The sequence below is a fragment of the Apus apus genome, chromosome 5 (assembly GCF_020740795.1).
Source record: "Apus apus isolate bApuApu2 chromosome 5, bApuApu2.pri.cur, whole genome shotgun sequence".
Taxonomy (NCBI): Eukaryota; Metazoa; Chordata; class Aves; order Apodiformes; family Apodidae; genus Apus; species Apus apus.
In genome coordinates this window covers 25,613,925-25,640,079 of record NC_067286.1, presented here as the reverse complement: position 1 = coordinate 25,640,079, position 26,155 = coordinate 25,613,925, and the positions used below count along the sequence as shown (strand labels likewise).

Below are 26,155 nucleotides of genomic sequence, written 5' to 3'. Positions count from 1 at the left end.
GTTGGGGATCTAGAATGATTTGAATGAATAGTCTGAAGTTACAAAATCCTGAACCTTTGTGTAAGGGAGGGGCAGACAGCCAGATTGTTGGGGATAGGCTACACTAAACTGTTCTGCTATAAAAGGATTGACAACAGCCGTGCTTCCTGTTGCCCCATTCAGTGCAAAGGATGGAAAATTCCCTCCTTCTGGTTCTGTACAAGCCTATGCAGCAGCAGTGCCTCCAGATCTGCTTTCCAAAGAGTCGGTATCACATTCTGCTGAGGTCTCTTTTGTGTTTCTTTCCACCTGGTTTATTTGTTCAGGAAATCATGCTAAAAATGGGGAAGGAAACTTCTTATTCTGTCCCTCATGAGTGAGATCATGCTCTCACAAGTGGCTTTTCTCTGGAAGAAGTAAGCTTGGCCTCTGCCCCTCTCAGTGACAGGCAGGAGGGGGAAAGTTACCCTTACGGACTGGTGGAGATCCCAGTTCACGGGGCTCACAACACTTGGTCCTGTTGACTGTCTGTGTAGGGGGTAGGTTTGTGTTTGAAAAGGGGGTTGTTATTAATTACTTTTGTTTTGGGAGGCTGGTTCCATACTTACTTTCAATCTCACCTGGTGTTTGCAGTTTGTCTTTTGGGTTGTTCCTTTTAAACACCCACCATGGCAAGCTCAGTGGATCCTTCAACAGAAAAAAAAACACCCAGTTTTGCTCAGCTGCAGCAATCCCTTTACTTGAGACTTGCTGTAGAAGAGTCAGCTCTGCAGAAATCTCTGCTGCCCCCATCTGATCCCATAAAAATGCCACCTGAGGTTACCCTGTGCTGCAATTTCTGATCCCAGGGTTAGCAGCAAAATCCTGCAGTCAGCTCTGATGTTGCACTGGTTTTCTAATCCCCTGGCCCCTTCAAGTGTAAAGGTTTCATTGGGATAGCTATCATGGGCAGTTCCTGCGACTGACTGCTTTATACCCTACACATGCACTGTGTCCTCTGTGTGATGTCTAGCCACTCTTACAGAAGGACACCCCATTTCTGCCCAGAATATGTTCCTATCAAACTTTGGGGGCACTCCTGCTCCAGCTTTCATGACTACAGATACCCTTTCACTCCTTTTTGCTGCCAGGGGGGCTTCCTGAATTTTTATTTTCAGTGGGAGCGGACTTTGTTGCTGTTGCACGTGCTGACTTTGTAGCGGCCGAACCTGCGGAATGACCTCGGGGGTTGCTCTCAGGGCCGGGCCGGGCCGGGCCGGGCCGGGAGCAGCGCGGGGGGGCCGGGGGTGACCCCCGCTCCGGGCGCACCGCTCCGGGCGCCCCGCCAGGGGGCGGCAGAGGGCGCCGGCGGCCGCGCTCAGGCCCCGCCCCGCCGCGCTGATTGGCTGGTCGGCGGCGGCCGCGGCGGCAGCCAATCAGCGCGGCGGGGCGCGCGCGGGGGCCGCGGCAGTCGGCGATGGCGGCGATGGCGGCTGTCACGCTGGGCCCGGCTCCGGCGCCCGGCCCGGCCCGTTGCCGCTCGGTGCACTGGTTCCGCCGCGGGCTTCGCCTCCACGACAACCCGGCGCTGCAGGAAGCGCTGCGGGACGCGGCCTCCCTCCGTTGCATCTATATCCTCGACCCCTGGTTCGCCGCCTCCTCCGCCGTGGGCATCAACCGCTGGCGGTGAGCGGGGCTGCGGGAGCGCCGGGCCCGCGGGAGCGCCCCGGGGGTCGGTGTGCGCCGGGGGGTCGGTGTGCCCCGGGGGTCGGTGTGCCCCGGGGGGTCGGTGCCCCAGGGGTCGGTGTGCCCGGGGGGTCGGTGCGCCGGGGCTGGGCGGGGTCGGTGCGCCGGGGCTGGGCAGGGGCGGCGGGCCCGGCGGGAGGGCGGGCGGGCCGTGTGGGTCCGGCCGCCGCCGCAGCGCCCGCTGCCTCGTCCGGCCCGGCCCGCGTGTTGCTGCCGCCATCCGCTCCGGGCAGGAGAGAGGTTGGCTTGTCCCGTGGGCCTCGCCAGGGTTTTCACAGCTGTCTTGCCTGACTGTGTGAGAGAGCGCCTTCGCCTTGGCGTGACACCGTCAGGCTTGCTCCTTCCGAGCTGGGCCAATGTATGGCAGCAGCAAGCGGTGAGGGTGTAGCTGTCGGAAACGCGTTTCCCTGCACGCAGAGGCGGGCGCAGAGAATCCTCAGAGCTGCGTGACTGCACCACCGCGCCTGCCCCCGCCTCTCGGGTGCGCGTGGGCATGTGCGCAGGCCTGCCTGCCTCCTGTCCGCCGGCTTGGTACGGAAATACACCGCGGTTCTTGCTAGCGAGGTGCAGGTTAAGCCATTTCGGCTTTTACTCTCTCTGGAAATGGAAGAATGTATGGCATGAGTGATGTCTGTACAGAGAGCACGACTTCACGTCGTGGTAGCCAGTAACATTACATCATGCCATCGTGCCGGGTCTCGGCTGCCTGAGCCCTTGGAAACCCAGTCCAGGTAGGGATTCTGCTGTGCAAGGCTCCCTGCATACAAGCGAAGCAGACCACTCCCTGCCCTCACACTGCCCTGTCCGGATAGCGGCCAGCACAGCCATCTGGCTAAATATCTTCTTAAGTGCTCTTTGAAATGTCCCGTGGCTGTGTGTTAGGAAACCTGCAGTTGTAGCTCATTGCCTCTGCTGTGCACCTGAGCTTCATCTTAGAGGATTGACACAGTGTGGGTGAGCTGGAACCATTTCTAGAACCCACGGCAGAGGATGGCTTAAAAATTGTTAATGTGCAGAAATGGCCGCAAGGTAGATGTTCACATTACAGAGATTGTGGGTTCTGTTACAGCTTACTATCCTAGGAATCCCAAGTGATCTTTCCATAAAGCAGGCTTTCTGCAGGAAGCAGTGGAAAATGCCTTTCACGTGCTGTTGTTGTTGTCAGCTCTCCTGATTTGGAAAAAACGAGTACCCCCAAAAGATTAATTCCTGATCCATTTAATCCTTGTTTGTTTCCACCAACACTGCTTTTAGTTAGGGGATATACAAGCTTGTGAAGTGTTTTTAAATCATGCTTTCTTGGAGGTCTGTACCTACTACAAATGTCAGAAATTAGCACCACTGGCTGTTAGGCAAAAGTATATTAGTAAGTAACTTATATTTAGTGGAATTTCATTGTTTCCTACTGGGAACCTTGGCTTTATTTAGCTATTTTTTTTAAATGCAGTTACTTGTATTCAGAGTTCCATGCTCCAAAAGCAAATGTTTTTGAGTTTTACCTAGCTCCCAAAAATTTTTCATGTGGAGAATTCCTTATTATTTAACTGCATGCAATGTGTCAGCCATAAAGGAGTAACCCTTGTTTAGTTTTGAGAACACCTTGGAAAGTTGATGTTCTCTAATAGGTGGAGAGTGGGCTGGACGTAGGGGACGGGTTTGTTTAGGTCACTCTGACCTGGTTCTAGGTTTCCTGTTTTGTGATACCAGGCCCTTCTTTCCATGAGTCCCTTTCTCCCTCAGGAAGTGCAGAGGGAGGTTGGTCCATCTCAAAGCTTGCAATTCTCATGATGGGCAGTGCAGCTGAGAGAGGAATTGCCTGGTTTGCAGGGCAATCTGTAGCTTAGCTTTCCTGTTAGCTTTGTGTGGTCTTAAGGGAGCTGATGAAGATACTCATGTCTTGCTGGTCACGCTGCAAAGTGAGCATGTAGGAGTGAGGGAGGGGTAGAGGCTGGCCTGCTCACTTACAAAGCATTGTGAGTTTGCCAGCAGTGCCACGTGCTGTAGTGGAGATTAAAGTTTTAAAGGGTGTCTTTTGCAGAGTTAGACAAAGTGAGGTTACAATGTGTATGGGGTGACGTGTGGCTGTGAAAGAAAATATGATAGATTTGATGTTTTATAGCATAGTGGGAGGTCAGTACGATACACTTTTAAATGCAAAAAGCACCTAAATGCTTTTTTACAGTTTCAGGATGGGAGGGAATAGATAAATGTCTTTGCATGCTCTCGTCTTTGTATTTTCATGGTAAAAGATAAATTGCAATTCTGTTTGCAACTATTCCAACTACAGACAATTCTTGCCTTGGGAAATTTTCTTGCTCAATCTCTTGCTATGACAGACCTAGGAGTTTACATTCCTCTGCTGTGACATTGCCTGTTTGTAGTCTGAACTGTAAAACTCGCATGGTTCTTGTAGGAATTCATTACTTCCCTTGTAGTAGTCTATCATCATCTTTCTACTTCATACACAAAATTCCTTACCTAGAACCCATGAAAGAATATACTGTAGTAAATTACAGAGTTTATGCTTTTTTCCATGTTGTAATGTTGAAGGAGGAGCTGACAGGGTGTGCTGCCAGCTCTGAGGGAGAACATGGGAAGAGGGGTGCAGGAAGAAGAAAATCTTGGAAACTTCTTGCACCTAGACAAACAGGACATGTATATGAATGGCTGGGAGCTGGCTGGTGCTGAAATACCATAGCATTTGGTAGACAGGTCACGGATGAATATGAATTCTTGTTTTCTGTTTCTTGTCCTAACTTCCAGTTTGATTTAGTGGTGCAGTTCCATGCACATTCTCCTAGTTTGTCTTTTAGTTGTAACCAAACTGTCTGACACTAACTGCTGTTGTTTGTTCTCTGCAGATTTCTGCTTCAATCTCTGGAAGATCTGGACAACAATTTAAGGAAACTCAACTCTCGCTTGTTTGTTGTGCGAGGGCAGCCAACAGATGTCTTCCCAAGACTTTTTAAAGTAAGAGAATAAAGTCATTTTCTGAAACACAGTGAATTAAAACTCATGTCCTGGTGCTGTTCTTGGTTTCACTCACTGATGATTTCTCGCTGATTCTTCACTATAAAAAACTCTTTAACTACAACGAAGTTTAGCTACTATCCGTACGGGCCATCTTGGGGGCCACTTATACTCTTTGAACTCAGACTTGCAAAGAAATTTAATAGTAAGGTGTAACCAGGGTGCTTGAGCTGCTCTTTCTGGATAGTGGTCTTTGCCTTTGTGTTTATAAGTCAGATGTTACAGGGCTGCAGTGTGACATGCTGACTCCTCTGCATTGAGAACTTCTTCCCTACTGGCCATTTTCTTCCTGCAGCCTTTACTTGGGAAAACTGCTATGTCCATTCACCTTTACAGACAACTGAAAAAGCATACTGATCTGTGTGGGAATTGAAAATAGGACTTTTTGTTAAAATTGCAGAATTCAGAAGCTTCTGTGACCTTCCTTTTCATCTTCTATTCAAGGCTGCAGTTCAGCCAGCTCAGCAGCAGAATACAGCTAGGCTCCAAGCTTCCTGTGGATGTACCCTTTAGGATGGTAGAATATGCAGTGACCTCAGTGATCAATGATGGATTAGTGGGATACATTTCTAAAGTGATATGTCAGTGCAGCAGATTGTGAGAGAGACAGGGCTGGCAAGAGGATCTCCTTGAATATCAGGGTTCCTCAAGCCATTCTTCTCTATCATGCTCTAAGATCATATTTCCCAAATATTATCTTTAAAGCTTTTTTTATGGTGTCTTTGCTAGAGTGACAAAGCTAAAGGAAAAAAAAAGTTCACAGTAGTCCTATGAATTGGGTTTGTCATGTGGACATGACAAACCATTGACAGAACTAGTGTCCCCAACGCCTGTTATAGACTGCCTGCTGAGAAGGAGAGGTAAACTTGAATCTATACCCTCTTGCTGTAAATGGTTCTGATGTGTATTTTCTGGAGCACAGCAGAGGAATCTGACTCTACAAGTCAGAAAGGGCATTAATATTTATTTTTGCTTCTTAACACGACACAAACCATGTGTCAATTTTAGCCTTTTCAGAGCCTGGGTTATTTTTGTCTTTTGATATCCAAATAAGTTCTGACTAGTAGTAGTTCATGTCCTCCTTATTTTAGCTCAAGATATTCAAAGGATAATTAATACTTTGCTGGAGAAAAATGCTTGCTTTGGTCAAAGAACAAAAAGTAGTTGGCAGAGTCTGTGATTTCGAGAGATGTTTATGAAATCAGCCAGACCTGCTTTTTGCTGCAGACTGTTTTTCCTGGCCAGGTCAGTTGATGAATATTTTAGATGTGCTTTAACAGAGCTGAAAATAATAGGGAAGGTTATGCTATTTTATGGTAAATGTATGGCTTTCCTGGCCTCCAGAGCTGCTGCACTGAATGATGAATTATCAGCATCTCATGCTTTGCTGTCAGCTGCTGAGAAGAGAGTTATGTCACATGTAGTAATGTAACACTTTAGACCTAGAATAATTTCTGCTCTTGCTGCCAGTAGCTGAGCTACGTTGTAACAGTAGCTGCAAAGGCACTGTTATGTATGCATGGATACCTTGAGAAGTGATAACCTTTGCAGAGGCTCTTTTGTCTCACTTCTGAACAAACATTTGTAATTTTACCTCTTCTATCAAAGAAAAGCATATTGTTTGTTCACTGAAGTTTGGCACAGTCCCTTTGGTGTGGGGTTTTTTCCCCCTGCAGTTTTTCTCTGCTGTAGGCTAGATATGAAGAGACAAGTCAGTCACAACTTTCCTTTTCTATATCAGCAGCAATTTATTGTCATACAGCTTGCTGTTTTCTAGTTGGTTGTGCTCTGCTTCCTATGTGCTTCTCTACCATATATAGCAGTGGGCTTCTCAAAACTGTAGGAAGTACCTGAACTGGAAGTTTTGTGTTCTTGCCTAAAGTCCTTGTTAGCCTTAAATGTTTTTTTATTCCATTCCTTTCTTTCAAGAAACAGATGTTTCTTAAAGACCAAAGGGATCTTTTCCAACCCTTCCAGCTGATACTGTCTTTCTTATAAAAGCAAGAAAAGTTTAAAATGAAGCTGTTAAATCACACAGGAGTCAGGCAGGGCCTGGAATCGTATCTGTTTGACCCCTTCTCTGAGTTATGGATGCTGTCATGTTCTTGTTTTGATAAAAGAGTGAAGGACCTCTTTGAGATGTACATTCAGTGTTACATAAGTGTTTGTTTTCTGTCCTTCCTAATACTAGTTTTAGGATTGAATCTGAAAGTTTAGAAAGGAAGGGTACTTGTATAGTTGTTTTTCTGCTTCTAACTCCCCTTTCTTTGCCATTATTTTTTAATGGTCTTTGTGCTTTGTTTCTGGTTCCAAGGTAGAAAAAACTGTCCTATATATACTGAGGTGACTTAGACTGTCTCACCTGCGGAATGTGGTCTGTATCTTAGTTGTGTGAGGTAGTTTAAGTGTCTCTGTAGATTTCTGGCTGTGTTTGACTGAAAGTGTTTGCTAAACTTATCTGTGGGGTGCTGCTTTGCCTGACAGATGTGTCAGGAGAGTTGCTGTGGAAACCAATAAACGTCTTTGCATAGGATTCATTTTCTGAGGAAAACTAGGCCATAGTCTTTGAGAGCTAACTGTGCTCTGGAAGATACTGAATGCTATTTCATAAGGCCTATTCCATGTAATCCCTGAGGAATCTACTGAAGTTGTGACACAGAAAGGTGAATGGCTCAACTAGGGTAAAATAAGTCCCCAAAGGCAAGACCTGAATTGCAGTATCATACTCTGCTGACCAGAAATGTCCACTCAGTTGCCATCCTTTGTCCTGCATTTCCCATTGCTCTGTGTTTTGCTGTTTGGGTTGAACATTGGTCCCCAGTTATGTGATGGCTTTAAAGAGATACTGGAAGACATTGAGAGTGTATTGGTTTTACTTCATAAAAACATGGGGTTCTGAGCAGAACTTCTAGTGAAAACGTTCTTGAAATGCGTTCCCAGCAAATGCTGGAACAGGACGGTAGGGTTACTTTTGGATGGCATGTGCAACAAAACAACGTCTTGTTAGGTTTGGAGACTGAGCTGTAACCTGAGAACGTTAATTGAGAATAACTCAAACCTCCTCTTACTGTTTTAAACCTGACATTTAGGAATTTGCATAACAGATGCAGAGTTTGCTAGAGCTGGTAACATTGTTGATTCTTTGGTTATGACTGTTTGGCTTCTCCTCACAGGAACAGTCTCTAAGCTTTTAGGACTTAACAGTGTCCAGGAGTTCTGAAATCCTGGTTCGTAACTGTGCTGGATAGAAAGAATTTTCTGTTTGATAGTTCTATATATTGTGTTTTTTGCAGGAATGGGGAGTCACTCGTCTCACCTTCGAATATGACTCAGAGCCGTTTGGTAAGGAGAGAGACGCAGCTATCGTCAAACTGGCCAAGGAGGCTGGCGTGGAGGTGGTGATAGAGAACTCCCACACCCTCTATGACCTGGACAGGTAAGGGGGGAGCAAGGGCAGAGATGCTGCCGGGGCAAGGCTGGAATTGTCATGTCTGGGAAGACCTCCCTCTCCTCCTTTACGCTGATCACTATGCGTTGATTGCTCTCATCCTCTGAGCCTAAGAGGCGTCAACAGGATTACTCTGTGCACTTGCAGTTTTGATTAGAGCACGTCAAAGTGCTGGCTGTGATGTGAATATACAGAAGGGTGTTTCTTCAAGCTTATTAAACTCTGTACTTGGCAGTCATTTAAGTTGCTCATCTGTGTCCTTTTGGTTGCTCTCCTTGAGCATGTCCTCACTGAATGGACTGCTTTTTTTTGCTTCATTGTAATAAAGACAGTTGCTCTGTTTTCTGAAACTGGTTATGAAGGCAGGGATTTTAACTGATGGATGTGCCCGGACAGTAGAACAGGATAGATTGGGGCAAACTTACCTTTTTCTAAAACCTGAATGCCTTGTCTTTGTTTGGTATTTGCTACTGGGGAGCCTTGCCTTTATGTTGAGTTTTATATATTTACTTATATATACACCTACGGAGATTATATATATGATCTCCTTAAACAGTGAAGCTGATATTTTACCTAAGACTGTAAAGTATGCTTGACTCCAACCACGTTTCAGTCCACTTCTTACAGGTTGCTTACTTTTTTTTTTCATGACTTGTGTCAATAATATTGAATGTAGATTTCCTCCAGTAAATCTTCCGTATCCATCATTTCCTATGGGAAGGAGCTTTGCAGCTAGCACATGAGGTGTGGAAATGCTTCTGTTTGAAGTGAGGGGATTGTTCTTGAACCTGTCTCTTGAGCAGATGCTGCTTTCTAATTTTTGCATTAGAAAAGACCATGAATGCTTAGTACATCCTCACCCCTTCAATGTCAATGCCACGTACATCCTTCCTCATGTAATCTTTGTCTTTTCCAGGGTGGAGAGTCTTAAGTTTACTTAAGTTTTCAGGTGGAATCTGTTCCATATCTCTTCTAAGTTTTGTCAGCTTTTTTTATACTTCTGGGTATTTCTAGAGATGGAGAGCAGTGGTGAAAACTGTAGCTAGCGTTCAAAATGTAGGAGGGACATGGATTTTTGTAGTGCCATGAGGTTCCCTGTCTTCTAATAATCACTAGCATTCTTTTGGCTTTTTCTGAGTGCTGCTAAATGCTGCTATCTTGGGGCTTCCTTTCAGAATAATCATAGCTATTTGAGAAGCTGCTACTATATAATTAAGTGTAAGATTGCGTAGCCATGCATATGGAGAAACCACATAACCAACACTGCATTTCATGTGATATTTTTGTCAGCTGTTCATGTGGTGGAGAGGGAAGTTTTTAAGTTGTCTTACATCTTTAGCTATCTCAGCTTATTGCATTAGTGAACTTCATCATCGTGCTCTTTTATTGTCCCTTCCTGGATATTTTATGAGCAACGTTGAACAGCACAAGCTTTAGCTCAGCTATGTGTAGGATTTCTCCTCTTGTTGGAAAAATGGATTCCTACTCTATTCTGGATCTCAAAGAATTTTCTGTCTGCAGGGACCATTTCCTTTATCCTGTTTTATCATGGTTTCTTTTAAAATTTTCAGTGAGGGATCTAGTCTGATGGCTTCTGAATATCCAGGTAGAGCGTATCAATTCCTTGCTCCAGGCTCAACTGTCACTAACAGATTTTGAGGCACAACTTCCCTTTACCAAGACCAAATTGACCCTCCAACATATTGCAAGTGCTGTGCATTCACCATTTCGATTAGTATTTTCCAACAATCTGCCAAATGCACATCCAGCACTATTCTGTCATCCTTCTGATGGCCTTGAGATGCTTTTTAAATCTGGAGCTGTATTTGATTTTTTTTTTCCTCATAGTATTTGAACAGTTTTAAGGCAAGTGTCACATGCAGCAGCTTTTAGTTTGGGTATTTCCTGATGTTTGCTGATCCTGGCAAGCAATTGCTTTTCAAGCATGGGTTTGTTTTGTGGCATTTCTTCCTGACTTCCCAGTCTGTGACATCTCCTAATACATTTCCTTGAAAAGATTTAGTCATAACCTCCCTGAATACCTCCATTATGAATACACATGAAAAATAAATGCAGGGTTGTTTTGTTGTGCTGTCTGATTTTACTACTTGATCACCTCTTGGCCCTATAAATATCCTGGAGTGTCTGTAAAGGGTTTTTTTATTTTTTCTTTACTACTTATGTTTTTTTTCTAAAAGCTTTCTCAAACTTTCTTTTGGGTTGGGAGGTGCAAGGAGGCTGCTTTAGTGTTTTGGGTTTTTTTCATTTAACCTACTGAAGTTTGGGTTTTTTCTACCTTTATTTAGCCTTTATTTTTCTGAAGGATTTTGCCTGCTATTATCTTTACTGATGCTATTCTTTAATTGCTTTGACTCATATGATCTTTCTGAAATCTTTTTTGATGGCTTGTGTCCAGTTGTTGATTTTTTTTTTCCCCCAACATCATCTTCAGATTATCTCTGTGTTGTCTCTCAGTGTTTGGTGTCTCAGCTTGTTCTTTTTGCTTAGCATGCCTCCTTATTTTTATGCATTTCTCTTCTTGAAATAAAAGCCATTTTGATGGTGTTGCTTCTGGAAGGATGTTAAATTGATGCATTCTGAAGTCACTGTTAGAGCAGGCAAGTGCCAACTAACATTTTCAGCTATACCTTAGCACTGCTTAAGATCAAATAATTAATTGCTTTCCTTGTGGGTTCTTGATTAATTGTTCCATGGAACAGTCATTTGTGGTAACTAGAAAATTGGGTTTTGGCAGGCAGCAGGGTGTGACACCTATCCAGTCTGTGGAGATAGTTGGTCTGACATTTCCTGCTTTTCCACATCCCTGAGTTTTCTCAGCAAGTGGCAATACAGTTCTAATTCTGTATTTCTCCTGGAAGCCCCTCTCAAGAGTATATCACTCTACAGTCATGTTACCCAGTCTTTTAACTCATGGTATGTGTTGTCCCTCTGCTTAGCCTACTGTTTTTCCTGAATAATTAGTAACCTGATGGTGGTATCCTACTTCTCATCTTTCTTTAATCAAGTTTCCAACAAGATTGACAGGACTGGTTTTAAACAATTTAGTCTAACCTTTCACTTCCGTATAAATTATTCTTGCAGTCCTTCTCTTGTCCTCTGCAACGTGTTCCTGATACTACCTCCAACAGCTCCTTTTAAACATTTACAAAGAGCTCATTCAGTTAATTTGTGAATTTGACCAGTTTTACCCAGTAGGAAGATTACAGTATGCTCCTTGTTGGCACTGCCAGCATAGCTGTGTGATTATCAGAGCATCTTTCCCCTCCACTACCCCAACACAAGGAAGAGTGTGATAGAAAATCAGCATCAGTGCTGAAAAATAACACCTAAGAAAATCTGGGAATTCCCAGTCAAGATTAGCGATGCTCAGATTGTAGAAGTCAGAGAAGATAATCTCTTGGGTATCAGCTTAGCCTGCTCAAAGCCCTTTACTTGCATTTATTCTGTCTGATGACTTCCAGTTGACAGGTTGTTTTGTCTCTTCTGTGGGTATGCCTGTTTTCTCCTCAGGATCTAAATCCTCTGTAGCCTGCTTGCTGTTGTGGTTTCTGTAATCCCAGGCAGGCCTGGGTTATTCAGAGGGATTGGTTTAGGTCAGACAAGAAAACTGTGGGCTTGTGTGGTTGCAGCATGCTTTAGAAGCATCTTTTCTTCAGATATTCTAGCCTAAGGCTGAAATGGAAGTTAAACATGTTTTGATAGGACGATATGTACTAAGTTAAAGGAACCAGGCACCAGGGAAGCGTGCATACTTTGGTTGTTCTGCAGTTCATAATTGCACTCTGCTAAAAAAGTGGTTTATTTCCATCGAAGAAGGCTAAGTCAGACTTCTGCCTGCCAGATCTTGTTATCCTTGTATGTCTTGCATAGTGCTCTGGTGTCAGGTGTTTTCTCCTTGTGCTGGTACTTAGCCTGTCATCAAATCACTTCTTCATCTTTCATCTGCTCATGTGTGTGATTCTGCCAAAGTTGAATTGCTTGTCCTTAGTCCAGTGTCTGTTGTGTGCAGTATCTGTTGGTTCTCTCTCCATTTCCCCTTTGAACTGTAGAAATAGCCCATGTCTTATATTTGTGTAGCCCTACATAGTCTGTGGAGCGAGGTGCTAGATCAGAGCAGTTGCATAAACTGGCAAGGATATCTTCATAGTCTGTGTGAATTGGTAGTGGGGTGTGTTACTGAGCAGTCTGCTTGACAGCTTTTCCTTGGGCGAGGGAGCAGGGGGAGCACACTGAGTCCCTTGCCTGACCCTGAGGTGTCAGGTATCTGAGAGGAGCAGCTTTCCCTAGCCTGGTAGCCATCCTGCTGGGGCACTGCTGTGGAGATGTCAGAAGCTGACACCTGTGAGGGTTTGCATTCAAAGTTTGCTGTCACAGGTGACTGACTGTAGGATACCCTACAATCCTAGCAGCCCCAGAACTATGGCCAGGTTTTGCTTGCCTGCTTTCTTGCAGTAAAGTGTGACTCTGTGACAATCAAAAAGACCCACAGAACTTCTGGCATCTAAGTATTACTGCCAGGTAGCACTGGGCAATATTTTGCTAGTCTGGTACTCTTATGTCTCCTCACTAACACTAGAAAGGTTAGGTTTTGTATGATGAGTAGTGATTCTGCTGTTCTCTGTTCCACTTCAAGAAAACTACAAGAATAACTGCCACATGTAGTCTGTGAGTTTTGCTGGGGGAGACAGATGAAATGGGAGTATTAATTTTGGGGGAGGATACTCCCTTTTTCTGTCATCAGGGAAAGTCTTGTGAGATTGTGGGTTAGAAGGACAGTAGGAGGAAGGAAGGGACTCCTGCTTGGGGGGCTTCCAGTACAAATCTTTGTACAGAGGCTGAAAGGCACTACAATACCCAGTATCTATCGTATCATACCCAATACTGTATAATATCCAATATTGTACAGTACTCAGTATTTGTTACTTCTTTTTATGGTGGTATTGTGGAACGTTGAAATTTTGTTGCATAGTGCCAGTGTCAGGTGCTGTGAAACATGCAACTTCTAGTCCTATCTCTTTTTAGACTTGTGTCCCAGATCCAATAACTGTTAAGGAATTCAGGAGCTTTATGTACTAGGTAACTTCACTTGTATTCACATTTTTGAGAATGTCAAATACAGATTGCACTCACCTGCAAGTCAGAGTGACTTGTTCCAAGTATCTGCTCACAAAAGTTTTAGCTGTGAATTTGGAATGCGGTATAATAGTGTGGATCTCAGACGGAGCTGCAGCCTCTTCAGATCTGTGGAAGAGGACTGAAAAAAGAGGCAGTGTTAAAGCTGTGGTTTCTCCACCGCCATCCCAAGCACTTCAGGGCAAACACGGCGCAGCTTTGTCACCTTTTCTCTTCCAAGCTCTGAATTCCTCTGGAAAGAAGTGATCCTCTCTTAAGAGTGCTGCTGTCACTGCAAATGCCTCACCTCTTTTTGAGCAGCAGCACTGGTTTTCCAGGGAACTCTGGTCGGTCTTGTTTGGGGACCCTGGTGCTCAGTGCAAGCCTCAGAGAAGATTGTGGTGGGTAGGATCCATGAAGGTTTGTGATCTCTTTCCCTCTCTGGGGTGGTACACAGAGACAGCCAGGTACACACATGAAAGGTGCATGTGTGAAGGCAGGGGAGATGCTCTCCAGTATGAAGAAGGTACAGGGCAGAATGTGTGCCTGAAGGGTCCCTTCAGTACACGTGCTTGGAGGGATGGCAGAGAGGGCTGTGCTGAGGTCACGTTTATAGCTGCGGACTGAAAACGCAGTGTTCGTGCTCTCCCCACGTCCCGGTTGCCTTCCTTCCCTTGTCCTGCCTGTCAGTGCCCTTTTCTCCCAACGTTTACAACTTACGAGCAGGAAAACGGGAGGGAACTGCAGGAGGCTTCCTTCTTAATCTTGACAGCGCTGCTGCCTGTCGGAAAGCCCTTCACGGCGGCCCGGGCTGCTGATGGAGGCGGGGGGCGCGGCGGGCCGGGGCCGTGCGGGGCACACGTGCGGGGGCCGGGGCAGGCGGGGCCAGGGCAGACCAGCCGGCGTGTCGCTCCTCCTCGCTACACGTGCGGCTTCGGGGGGAAGGGGAGGCACGTGGCGCCGGCGAAACGCTCGGCTTTAAGCCCAGCCCCTTGCATAAGCTGTTGACTGTAATGGGTGGGGAAGGCTGCTGTTCTGCAGCTCCTCTGTGAGCTGTGGGGTTGGCTGCCTCAGCTTTATGTAACGTTGATGATCCCGGTGCTGTCTGCTTTGCTGTTAACTCTTCCTCTCCCTGCGTAAGAGGAGGTTTAAAATGGCAACTTTCACCCTGAGGATGCTTCCCTTGCCCAGGAAGCTTCTCAAAGCTTTCTGTCACAGGAAAAATAAGACTGCATGGCCCTAGCAGGCTGTGGATGCTTTGTGAAGCAGAGCAGTGGGGAACTGTGGATGTCTTTTCCGTAACATCATCTGACACAGGTGAACAGCACGAGACAGGTCTGCTCATGACACTAGGGCATGGGGGAGGACAGTGATTCCTCTGATAAGGAGGATAGAGGAATGACGCAAATAGGGATTTGTCTCATCTGAGATGGATGGAGGAGGGGTCACTAACAGGCTGGGACTTTTTGTGTCAGATGGGGAGGAAATAAGGTCAGAGTCAGGTCAGGATGTCGCAAGGTGGCAGGGGAACAGGTGCAGGTCTGGGATTTGCAGTGTTGGGGAGACAGTCAGATTGAGATGCACGCCTGATGCAACTGGAGCTGTTTTGTTTTTTTTTCTCATGAAGATGGTTTAGTATGTGCGAGTTTTGTTTTCTGGTGTGTTTTGGGGTTGTGCTTGCTTGCTTGTTTGTTTGTTTTAAATACCCCTTGGTAGGTAGGTCTACAAGGATTTCTCTATTTTGAGCAGAGATAGCGAGATGCAGTTTGGCTGTTATTTCTCTGTCTTCTGTGGTAGTGAGGCTGTGTTGTTTCACTTTGCTTATTTTGTTTCCAGAATAATTGAGCTGAATGGCCACAAGCCACCCCTCACCTACAAGCGCTTCCAGGCCATCATTAGCCGAATGGAACTCCCAAAGAAGCCAGTGAGCACCGTAATGAGCCAGCAGATGGAGACTTGTAAAGTGGACATCCAAGAGAATCATGATGATGTGTATGGGGTCCCATCCCTGGAAGAGCTGGGTATGTGTCCAGAGTTAAGGCCAGCTGAAACAGGATCTAGTGAAACTGTTTCTTATGGCTGGCCTGTGCCCAGAGCAACTCCAGTGTTCTCGTTTGTCCTGGCTTTGCTCTAGCCACAGAAGCAGCCTCATGTTTTCAAAAAATGCTGGACCTCGTAAAAATGGACTGCTGTCACTGCACAGCATCCCCTTTAGCAGCACTCTGAAATGCTCTGCATCTGTCCTTAAGTTCTCTGCTATACTGAGCGTGTAACCACTGTATCAGTGTCTCATGTCCTTGCCAGCTGCTTTCCTCCTACTGCCATCTCTGACACATTATGTAACAGACTGAAGAGGTAAACTAACTGTGCACCAGGCTTAGATAATTTAATTCATTTATTGGCAATTAGGGAATTTAGGAAGGCACAAGATACTACAGAAACTTCCTTCACTTACCCTGCTATGCCTTATGGTACTGCATTTTTCTTGGAGAAGGAGGATGGATAGAGAGCTGAGGTATGAGGAATGCAAGGCCTGCATCAGGGAAGTTAATGTAAATGCAAGGGAGGAAAGGATTAATGCAGAATACTGTCTCTGTGTGTGACTAGAGGCTCCATACCAGCTTTATGGAAGTATCACATTGTACCTTAAGGCACAGTTTCAGCAGTTTCATAAAAGCAGAAGGTGTCCTGAATAGATCTGCTTCCTTTGTCATCTATCCTAATGTGAGACTGTCTGCAACCCTTACACTGCTCTGCTTGCTGCATTATTGCTACCCCTTTTGCATCCATTCTTCAGCACTAATCCAGTGCTTTCTCCAGCACCAGCTTTCAACAGAATAGGAGGCTTCCCAGGAGCAGCCATGCTATCTAGTGAGCTACTGGTGTCCTTGGCAAGGTATTTTGTAAGACAGAGCTGCAGAGTGGTGTTTCTTTGCCAGCTGCTCTGACTTTAGGAGCAGAACCCTTTGAGTAGTGCAGACACACAAGAGAGTGCTGCTATGAGCAACGGGAAAAGTCCCCCGAAGGCTGCCAGAAGCATTGCAGGGAGAGGCCCTTGAGGTGTAGTGCCCTGAGCAGACACTGCACACATTCCACGTGATTTGCCTGTTATAGAAGGACTAGAGCAGCAAGTAAGCCATGGTAGGCAACTGCGGTATGTCATGTCTTGCTGTTATTAATGCTTAATCTGCTCTATACTCTTTGTCTAGCCATCACTTCGTATCTTATGAAGTTCTTTCCTTCAGGCTTTCCTACAGATGGTCTTGCCCCTGCAGTTTGGCAAGGAGGAGAGACAGAAGCTTTGGCACGGCTGGATAAACACTTGGAAAGAAAGGTAACCCCTATTATTTAAGTGGTGATTGCTGCAGGATCTGCCTCTGAATGAAAAATGTTAGGCATTGGCCATTGCCCCTATTTCCCTGCTCTTCCTAGCAATGGCCCCAGCTGTCACCTCCAGCAGGCGTGTTTATTGTACTCCTGTGATCTTGGGTTGTGTGTGGAGCAGGGAGCTCCTGGGCTTCCTCAAACCCAAAGAAATAGAGATGTATATTAATTATACTGCTGTTTGAAGCATACAGGATTCTCTTCCACGTTTTTACCCTTCTGCTTCCTTTAGAGGAGTGCTAACTTGGAAACTCTCCTGTAAGTTGCTCAGTCCTTGCTACACACTGCACACCAGCTCCTTTGTCTTTATCTGAGGTATTAGTGCAAGTACATACCTTTAAAATAAGGCCTTCCCCTTGTACAGGAACCTAGCAATATGTTGTCTCACCAGCTATCATTCCTTTAGCCCCTTGCTGAAACACAAACATTTCTTCCATGGGGCGCAAGTTCTTCATTACAGTGCACAAGGCAAATAATTTTAAAATGGCCCAGCTGCAGAGACATGACTCAGTTTTAAACAGTTTGTATCTTTTTAATGTTGGATGGCAAGGTGGCAGTTGTAAGGATCAAAGTATAAATTCTTGTGCTGAAGAGGGAATAAACTATCAATGGAATGCTCCACAAAAAGGTCTGAATTTCCCCAGATTTTCTTGTTCAGTTGTGAAATGAGATGGACATACCTGGACATAAACAATGGTGTTAGCCTGTGTTTCTAGGAGCAGTCAGGGTTATTAGCTCCTGTACATAAAGCAAATCTAGTCTCTTTCTGGGCTAAAAATAACTAAGTGGTTTAAACACTGGAGCAAAGGTTTTGCATTTCTTGAATGGGGTGTTGGGATTGCCCACTTGAGATTTTACCCAGCAGTGGTTTGAAGTGACTGTGCTGTCAGACCTGGCTTTGCCACTCACACAGAGGTCTGCCCTCAGTAGTGTCCCACAAATGTGGGAGTTTTTTGGCTCATTTCTCCTGAATATGTCTAGGCATGGGTTGCAAATTACGAAAAACCAAGGATGAACGCCAATTCATTGCTGGCCAGCCCTACAGGACTCAGTCCCTACCTGCGCTTCGGCTGCTTGTCCTGCCGCTTGTTTTACTATCGTCTCTGGGAGCTGTATAAGAAGGTAAGACAAAAGGTTCATTTGGAGAGCAGCCTGGTTTTGAGCATAGCCTGATGCTGGTTTCCAGACAGTGTGCCTGAATGACTGCAAAAGTTACTGTTGCCTCCCTTGTGTTTGACTGTTGAGCTGAGCTTGTTGCTCCTACAGAGGAGGCTCTTGGATGAGGAAAGGTGATTCTCTTGTATATAGTCAAGCAGACCTTAAATCTGCTGATACCCTTTTCTTCAACTTGAACTCTTGTGTCTTTAGTTGTGTAGAGCTTTTTGCTGCTAGTTTTGGGACATTTGAGTCTCATGTCAGTGTACTGAGTGAGCTAAAGAACAGCACTCTAACTTTACTACCTGGGGTTTCTGGGTAAAAAATTATCTGGAATTTAGTTCCTTTATGAGGCTTGTCAGTAACTGACTTGGGAATTGTGTGGTTTAGTGAAGCCAGTCCTCCCCTCCTTGTGAATACCCTGGTTCCCTTCTCCACAGGTGAAGCGGAACAGCACCCCCCCCCTCTCTCTGTATGGACAGCTTCTGTGGCGAGAGTTTTTCTACACAGCAGCCACAAACAACCCAAAGTTTGATCGCATGGAGGGAAACCCCATCTGCATCCAAATCCCCTGGGATAGGAACCCTGAAGCCTTGGCAAAGTGGGCAGAGGGCAAGACGGGCTTCCCTTGGATCGATGCAATCATGACCCAACTGAGGCAGGAAGGGTGGATCCACCATCTGGCCAGGCATGCAGTGGCCTGCTTCCTGACCAGGGGCGACCTCTGGATCAGCTGGGAGTCAGGAGTCAAGGTGAGTCTGGCATTTCCAGAGGCTTGCAGGAGGCCATAAGGAAAGCAAAAGTCTCCCTGGCACTTGCTGCAAGGATGGGCACACAGGTATGGCTTTTGCTTCACATGTTAAAGTTGCGTGGAAGAGAGGATTTGCTATCAGGCTTTGGGCCTGCCAACAGCCCAACTTCTTTCTGCCTTCTACAATGAGGCTCTGACAATATCAAGAGTCTCCAGTAACCATAACTAAATGTTAGTGGGATCTGCTGGTAAATATGGACTGGGGTTCTAGCCTTTTTTTTGTTCTTGTTTTTTGCAAAAGTTCTTTCAGTCCATCTGTTTTCTTTGCAAGTTCAATGTCACTTTATAACTGGACCGTTCTGCTCATGGTATAATTCATCATCGTGCCGGTCAGGGAAGGCTCCATGACTGTGAAATCTGAGTCTAGAGTCTCACAAGGAAAGAGGTAAAAGACCCTCCTTTTGGGCCATCTGAAGGGAGAGACAGCTTGAACCTATCCAGTGTACATATTGCCCTATGCAAAAAGTGGAGGCAGGGACATCCTGTCACAAAGCTGAAAGTGTGTCAGATGCTGAAAGTGCAGTGCCTGTGCATGGATGTGAGCGAGTTAGCTGAAACCTGTCTGCCTCTCAGTGACGCTGTGCTCTGGGACCTTTAGAAGCTTCTTCCTTCTTGCTTTGGTGCTCGTTCTGTGCAGCATCTGCCTGCTTCTCACAGTTGGTACTTTGCACTTGTTAGGATCAATACCCAAGGCTTGCTGCAATACTGGGTAGTGATTTAGTTTGTAGCTGCATAAGAGGTAAGCCTGCACTTTTTCAGCGCAAGCAGAGAGTGCCTCCCTGTGTGAAAGCATCGGGAAGCACGAGATACATTGACCAGCCAACTGGCTTCAGCCAGCAGATCACCTCTTTGCTGCTGCTCTGGTTCCTAGGGGCTGTTCTCCCAGCGCAGTGCCTGCTGTTTGAAATAGTATCTTGGGTCCTTCTGCCACAGAGTCCTGCCTGGGGAAGCTCTCACGGTGTTTTCCTTTGGTTGCTGCAGGTATTTGATGAGCTGTTGCTGGATGCAGATTTCAGCGTCAATGCAGGCAGCTGGATGTGGCTTTCGTGCAGTGCGTTCTTCCAGCAGTTTTTCCACTGTTACTGCCCCGTGGGCTTCGGACGTCGCACAGACCCCAGTGGTGACTTTGTTAAGTAAGCAGTGTGACTGGAGCTTCTCCCTGTTGATCTGTGAGCCTAGCTATTTGGTAGCTGGCAGGTGCATGATGCTCTCTGTGCATTGTGGATGCTGCATTGCTGCATTTTTAAGTGGTGTTCGTGCATCTTTTTACTTGTGTTGCAGGAGGTATCTGCCCAAACTAAAGGGCTTCCCCTCCCGATACATCTATGAACCATGGAATGCCCCAGAGTCTGTGCAGAAGGCAGCAAAGTGTATCATTGGGGTGGACTACCCCAAACCCATGGTGAACCACGCAGAAACCAGCCGACTGAACATAGAGCGCATGAAGCAGATTTACCAGCAGCTGTCACGCTACAGGGGGCTCTGTGAGTACCAACAATTGCAAAAGGAGATAAAATGCTGGGAGGATGCATAATTTAAAATAGATAGCACTTGTCTCTCTGGCCATACCTTGCAAGAGGAAGCAGTCCCTGCCACATCTGCTCAGCTGGTTTTCAGGGAATGCTCCATTGAGCTCTTGGACAGGTAATAGTGGGGTTTGATTAATTTTGAGAGCTGGCCGTGGCACGGCACCATCCATATGCCACCAGTAGTCCAATCTTCACTTTGGGAAAAACTAGACAGAGTATCCTAAATAAATATGCTACTAGATCACAGTGTCTGTGGCCAGCACTGGGTGAGGGCAGCTCTGAACTCATCCTGCTGTGGGATGTGAGTGTGCTGATGGATGATCACTAATGTGAGAGGCTTCTCCCACTCGGTGTGTTTTTTGTTTCTTAGCTGTGATCCTCTTGCCTCTCTGTAGGTTTACTGGCATCAGTCCCTTCATGTGTGGAAGATCTCAGTGGCCCAGTCACAGACTCAGCTTCAGGGCAGGGCTGCAGCACCAGTGCAGGTGAGTTGGAGCTATTTTGTGTGCTTCTGAGATAGTTTCATGTCGACTTAAAGGCTACAGTCAGGAGAGAGAGAACCTTTCCTAGCAGAAGAGTGTGTGTAGATAAGAAAGCATAAATCACATTCACCTTCCTTTAGGCTTTCTTCTGAAGTCCCTGATTTTCATTCCTAAAGGGGCTGAAGAGTTCATTAAAGTGAATCTTTTATTGCCTGTATGGGATCATATGTGGCCATTGAAGGGAGAAGTGCAAATCCCTGTAGGGCTAATCAGGGATAATTTAAGCTGTCCTTCATCAGAGGATACATTTGTGTTTGTTCTGGGAGCCCTAATTATTCTGCTTTTAACAAAGTTTTTTTCAAAAGTTTTCAGAGAGACTGAGACAACGTCTGTCTGTGCTTGTGCACTGCATGTTCTTGCTCCCAGCTCTGTAGCAGGTTAGGCTAGGGTGTACTTATGAACACATTTAAAGGCAAGGGAAATGTTGCAATTACTCTTCTTCCTCTACAGCCATGAGGCTGTCACAAGCAGACCAGGCTTCTCCGAAGCGCAAACACGAGGAAGCAGAAGAGCTGTGCACGGAAGAACTGTACAAACGAGCCAAAGTGACAGGTCTCCCTGCTGCAGAGATCCCTGGCAAGAGTTTATGATTGTGAGTAGTCCCTGTTGTGATCTGGCGTAAACTACCTTGTTCTGGCAGCTAGCAAGATGCAATTTTTACTTGGTCCCTGCATTTTAAAAACAAAATGGCCTTGCTTGTGGAGGGAGGTGGCTCCTAACTGTAATTCCACAGCTCTGTAATTTGGTTGTAATCGGCCCTCTGGTTGTTTTGCCTTTACTCAGTTCTCCAGTAGAGGGCAGTACCCTGTTACTGCAACAGTCAGCACAGTTGTTCCTGGGTTTGTTTTAGTGAAGCTGCTTCAGCTTCCACAGCACGGGTTTGCAGCCAAGTTTGCCCATGTGGTGAGGGTACAGGCTGGAGGAGGGGACTAGGTAAGTCCAGGCATTTGCCTGAAATGCTCCAGATCCCAGGAGGGAGGAGCTGGTCACATGTTTTGCCAACTTTTCAGTATGAGGGGTAGGTCAAGGCAAATTCTCTCTCTTGCTTTCTCCTACAGCCAGCAACAAGCACCTTGCAAGCGAAGAATGAGAGTGCTGAAGAGGTGACCAGAGGAGTAGGGCCTGCTGCCACAGAGGGACTGAAGCTTGTGATCCACAACAGAAAATCTGGGGTCTCATATAAATGTGTCATTCCAATAGCTGCCACAAAAGGGCACTGCACTACTTGTGCTTGGGAATATTTGGCTTTCTGATCTCCAGAGAGCTAAATAAGCCCCTACGCACCCATTTCCACAATCTGCCCAAGTTTAAGGAGGCAAGAGCCTTCTGTTAACTTGTTCACTCCCGAGTGTGTGTAACTTTTCTGACAATGGCTCAGTGCTTGTGACTTGGTGCATTGATGTAGGGCGCAACATCTGCACATCTCAGAAATAGTAAACATTCTTTCTCATCACCAGTACTGGGCAGTGAGGTGCACTGATTAATTCAGATTATAGCAGGAGACGAGAAGGAAGCTGCTACAATGTCAACAATGGAGTACCCATCCTATCAGAGAGCAAGAAAATCTCAGTGTTTCTTTTCATAGGCTAGACTAGTGGGGTTATAAATGCTTTCTGAGTAAATCAAGGTGGTACTCATGGGCAATGGAAACAACATGAAGGACAACTGTAGCACTATCACAAAAAGATACAAACTTGAAAGGTGGTTAAAACTTTTCCTGCAGAGGAACCTCGCTGCTGAAAGGCAACCCATAGTGCTGTTGCCTGGAGTAGGCAGCTTTAGAGCAGTTTGACATCGTGGAGGAGGGACTCTGAGAGAAGGAGGAATTCTTCAGAGAAAAAGACCATGCCTTGATATGAGTAAAGCAGTCCCCCTGAAGCTTGCTGCTCCATATAATAAGGGAGCTACACCTGTGCCCTGCACTCTACAGCATTTCGTGCCCTGAATGAGAGCTCACAGATGGAGTGACCAATGTCTGGTGTGTAGCCTGTGGAGTGCCTCATACTGATAGGGGTTTGTTACACACCAGCTCTTAGAAGTGAGTCTTCCTCAGGCTTAGTCCCCTCCCCATTCTGTGTGAATGTTTGCTCTTTCCTGTGTAGTCATCTGTGTTTTGAGTTTCTACACAGCATACTCCTGTACCTCATAGCCTGCACACTGCTCCTTATTGCTATTAACATTCACACTGGTGCTTTGTAGTCTGGCAGGACAATTGTGTAGCCTTCTTGGCTCTTAACCATACACTCCTTGGCCTGCTCATGTTGCATGTCATTTCAACACAGTGCTGGCAGAGTGCCTCTGCTTGCCTTCCCATCTAAGAGGGCAGGAGAGGGTAGTACTGCAGGAGAGCTTCTCTTTTGGCTGTTTTCAAGAGGGATTAGATCAAGTAGCTAATCCTGTGCAATGGGCTGCTGTTGGCACTGTTTTCATTTGCTGTCCAAAACCTTTCATCCCCGCCTGGCACAGATACTGTGGGGCTATATGTGAGGTTATGCAACTAACAGCTTGGGAAGCACAGGAATTGTCTCCCATTCTAACTGGGATCATCAGATTCAGTTTTGGAGCCCATGTTTGAACCCGGAGCAATGCAGCTGCAAATAGAAACTAAGTCATGTATCTGGTGAACCTGGGGTGGTTGAATTGGTTCTGTTAATTTATTTTTTTAATAGTTGAATAACCTTTCCTTCCCACTCATCTCCCTCAGGCATTGACTGTAGATTGCTTTTCCCAGGGGAATACGTTGGGCAGACTGACCAAGTAAACAAGAGTCACTTTTCCTGCCCTTAATTTCTTCTAAGCTAATCAGTCTGCCTAGTGGATAACCCAGTAATCAACAGGTTTTGTCTCCTTCAATCTGATACAGACATTACTCTCACTGTCTTGAGGGCAGAAAGGTATAAAGAAAAAGAGACCCTCCCTTGTCTTCTGCTGCAGAGAGAAGGAAGGGGAAATATGCACTTTGTACACTAACGTTACAGAGATTGTGACTTTGGTCATTTGGAGAGTTTCATGTTTAGGCAATGGTCTGTAAATACTACTTTTTTATATATATATATCTGTATAAATGTCTTTAACCCTCTCTTTTGTTGTCCAAATTATTTCCTTTGGTAAAGTGGCATTTTTGGGGCTGGATCCATGGGGATAAGGAGCCAAAGAAAAGGGAGGCAAAAAAATCTCTTAAGTGATCTCATTAAAGGCTTTGTAGGTGAGGAGGAAATCGCATTTGCAAGGTGTCTGTCGGCACTTGTGATATGGATGGTGGCACCTGGAAGAGCTGTTCAGATAGTATAACACAGAAACCCAAGGCCAGCCAAAGATAAGGGAGAAACTTCCTGCAAGAAACCTGTTAAGTAGGTTGGGATTCATCAACACATTTTTTCCCAGTTGAAACAATAAAGGTGTGTGAAACTTTGTCACATAGGAGTCAGGAATGGTTGTTCCCTGTTTTCTGTGTTGTTTAGGCTTGAGCATGTTCAATTAAACTACAAGATGGCAGATTGAACAAGGCTGCACTGTCCTTGCATAGGTATTTTTGTGGCAAGCTCTTCTCAATTTGTGAGTGCTAACAGTTTGATTCATTTAAAAAAAACAACTTGGCATGTTCTTGGGGAAAGAAAATGCCATCAATAACCATTAGTGAAGATTCCATCTTTGTTTCAGGAAGGAGCAGAAGCTTGCTGGAGACTGAGATGACAAAGGATCATGAAATGGGTGCCAGTTTGGAGATGCCCATTTCCTGGGCTAACAACTGCTTTCTGGGATTAAGTGGCAATATGTGACCTGATACAGGCACCCCCAAAGCAGGCATAGGATGAGCTCTTTGCCTGGGAAGAGAGCAGTTGGGTTTTGATGCTGTGAGAGCATGTTTTCAGATGTTCCCCAGAGTTGTGCAGAGGCTCCTTAGTTTGAGAGGGTGGTAGCGGGAGAGAAGCACTACAGAGCTATGAACAGTGTGAACACTGTTCAACATGGGTTTCCTATCAGTGACTGAGCCTTTCCTCTTGCAGTTCAGCGAAGTAATTAGCTGATACTAAATTACACCATGACTAAGCAATCTAGTAACTAGCTAGTAACACAGCTGGAGTAAAGTTCTGCTTGTGCATTATGCCATCCTCTTTGTTGCTTCTGTGTAGACTCAGTTACTGGAATGTTCTTTTTATCCTTGGAGAGTCACATGAGGCACATTATTTTCTCAGTAACCAACCAACAAGACTTCAGGAATCTCAGCTAGCCATGACATTTCTCATCTAGCTTTAGCAATGAGGCTGGGACAGAAGTTGCTAGAGCCTTAGCCTCGGTTGGGTATGTTCAGATACCACCAGTCCAAATACCAGCTGAGTTACTACTGCAACTTAACAAAGACAATTCTAAAACACTTTGGGTATATAAGCATTTAAAATTTGGAGTCTAATTTGCTTGGCAAATTTGAGATGTAAAAGTCAGTTTTTGAAGATGCAAATTGGAGTGTTTCAAAGGGGTGCTGCAGATAAAAGGGCATGTCTGGCCTACAAGGAGAGCAGTGTGTACGGTGCATTGGTTAACTGAGTGAGGGTGCAGTCAAGGTTCATGCTGTTGCTGAGTTCTCTTGTCTCCAGTAAAGACCTGGTGGGCTTGAGGAAGTAACACTTACATGGTTGAAGTAGCTTATACATGACAAAAACCTTCAGGAGACAGCAGCCTGTGTCTTAGAAGATGAAGAGCCAGGGTGACAGCAAACTCAGTCCAGCTTTCTCTACCCAGAGTATAATAATGTAAATTAAACCTGGAGGTTGGGTTTGAGGCTCCTCTGTGCTGGCCAGAACATCTGTTCTCTCTGTCAGAGGACCGACAGTGATGTGGCTAAGGATGGAAACCGGCTAACCTTGGATTTCTAGCAGAGTGATTACCTGCTCCGTGTGCTGGTGGTTGGGGAAGTGCCCTTCTCCCATGTCTCCTTCTATCTGCACAAAGAAGGAGCTGCAGTGGCTTCAGGAGGGGCTGGCTGAGAGGTTTGAAAAGTAGAAATCACACCTATATATGAAGAGATGGCAGCCAGAGCCATGGCCATTGGGTCAGAGGAGAAACTGAAGCAGTGAGAGGGATGGCTCATGGAAAAAGCACAGAGGGCTAGTCTGGTATCACAGCTGCATGTAGGGGAGATCAGGTGGTTCAGCTGGGGGAGAGAAGCAGGGAAATCTCTCTCAACACACAACCTTTCCTCAGAGAAGAGTTGCTCTGAAGTGAACCTGATGGTCAGTTGGACAATTTGAAAGGGACAAAAGGCAGCATGTGCTGGGAAGGGGACACTTAGTCCCCACTCAGGAGGCTGCCCTGGGGATATATGTGCATGGTGACCCTGTGGGTGAGTGAGTGCTTGTTTCCATGCTGGTCTGGGAGTGACATCTCTTTCAAGTTTGCCTGGCAGAAGATCAAGACTCCT

The 26,155-nt window shown here is 45.9% G+C and overlaps 1 protein-coding gene across 2 annotated transcripts; it reads left to right on the top strand.

Annotated features, from left to right (window-relative positions):
- Window positions 1-1,435: 1,435 nt before the first annotated feature.
- Window positions 1,436-23,815, top strand: CRY2 (cryptochrome circadian regulator 2). Of its 2 annotated transcripts, none has more exons than XM_051621498.1 (12): window positions 1,436-1,644; window positions 4,566-4,674; window positions 8,028-8,170; window positions 15,152-15,336; window positions 16,561-16,649; window positions 17,681-17,821; window positions 18,295-18,606; window positions 19,647-19,798; window positions 19,947-20,149; window positions 20,590-20,679; window positions 21,187-21,328; window positions 21,795-23,815. In XM_051621498.1, the coding sequence occupies exons 1-11, from the start codon at window positions 1,436-1,438 to the stop codon at window positions 21,324-21,326; spliced, it is 1,773 nt and encodes a 590-aa protein (XP_051477458.1). In that variant the 3' UTR covers window positions 21,327-21,328; window positions 21,795-23,815. The 2 variants fall into 2 exon arrangements, with proteins under 2 accessions (XP_051477458.1, XP_051477460.1); XM_051621500.1 differs by having other exon boundaries at window positions 21,520-23,815.
- Window positions 23,816-26,155: the final 2,340 nt, after the last annotated feature.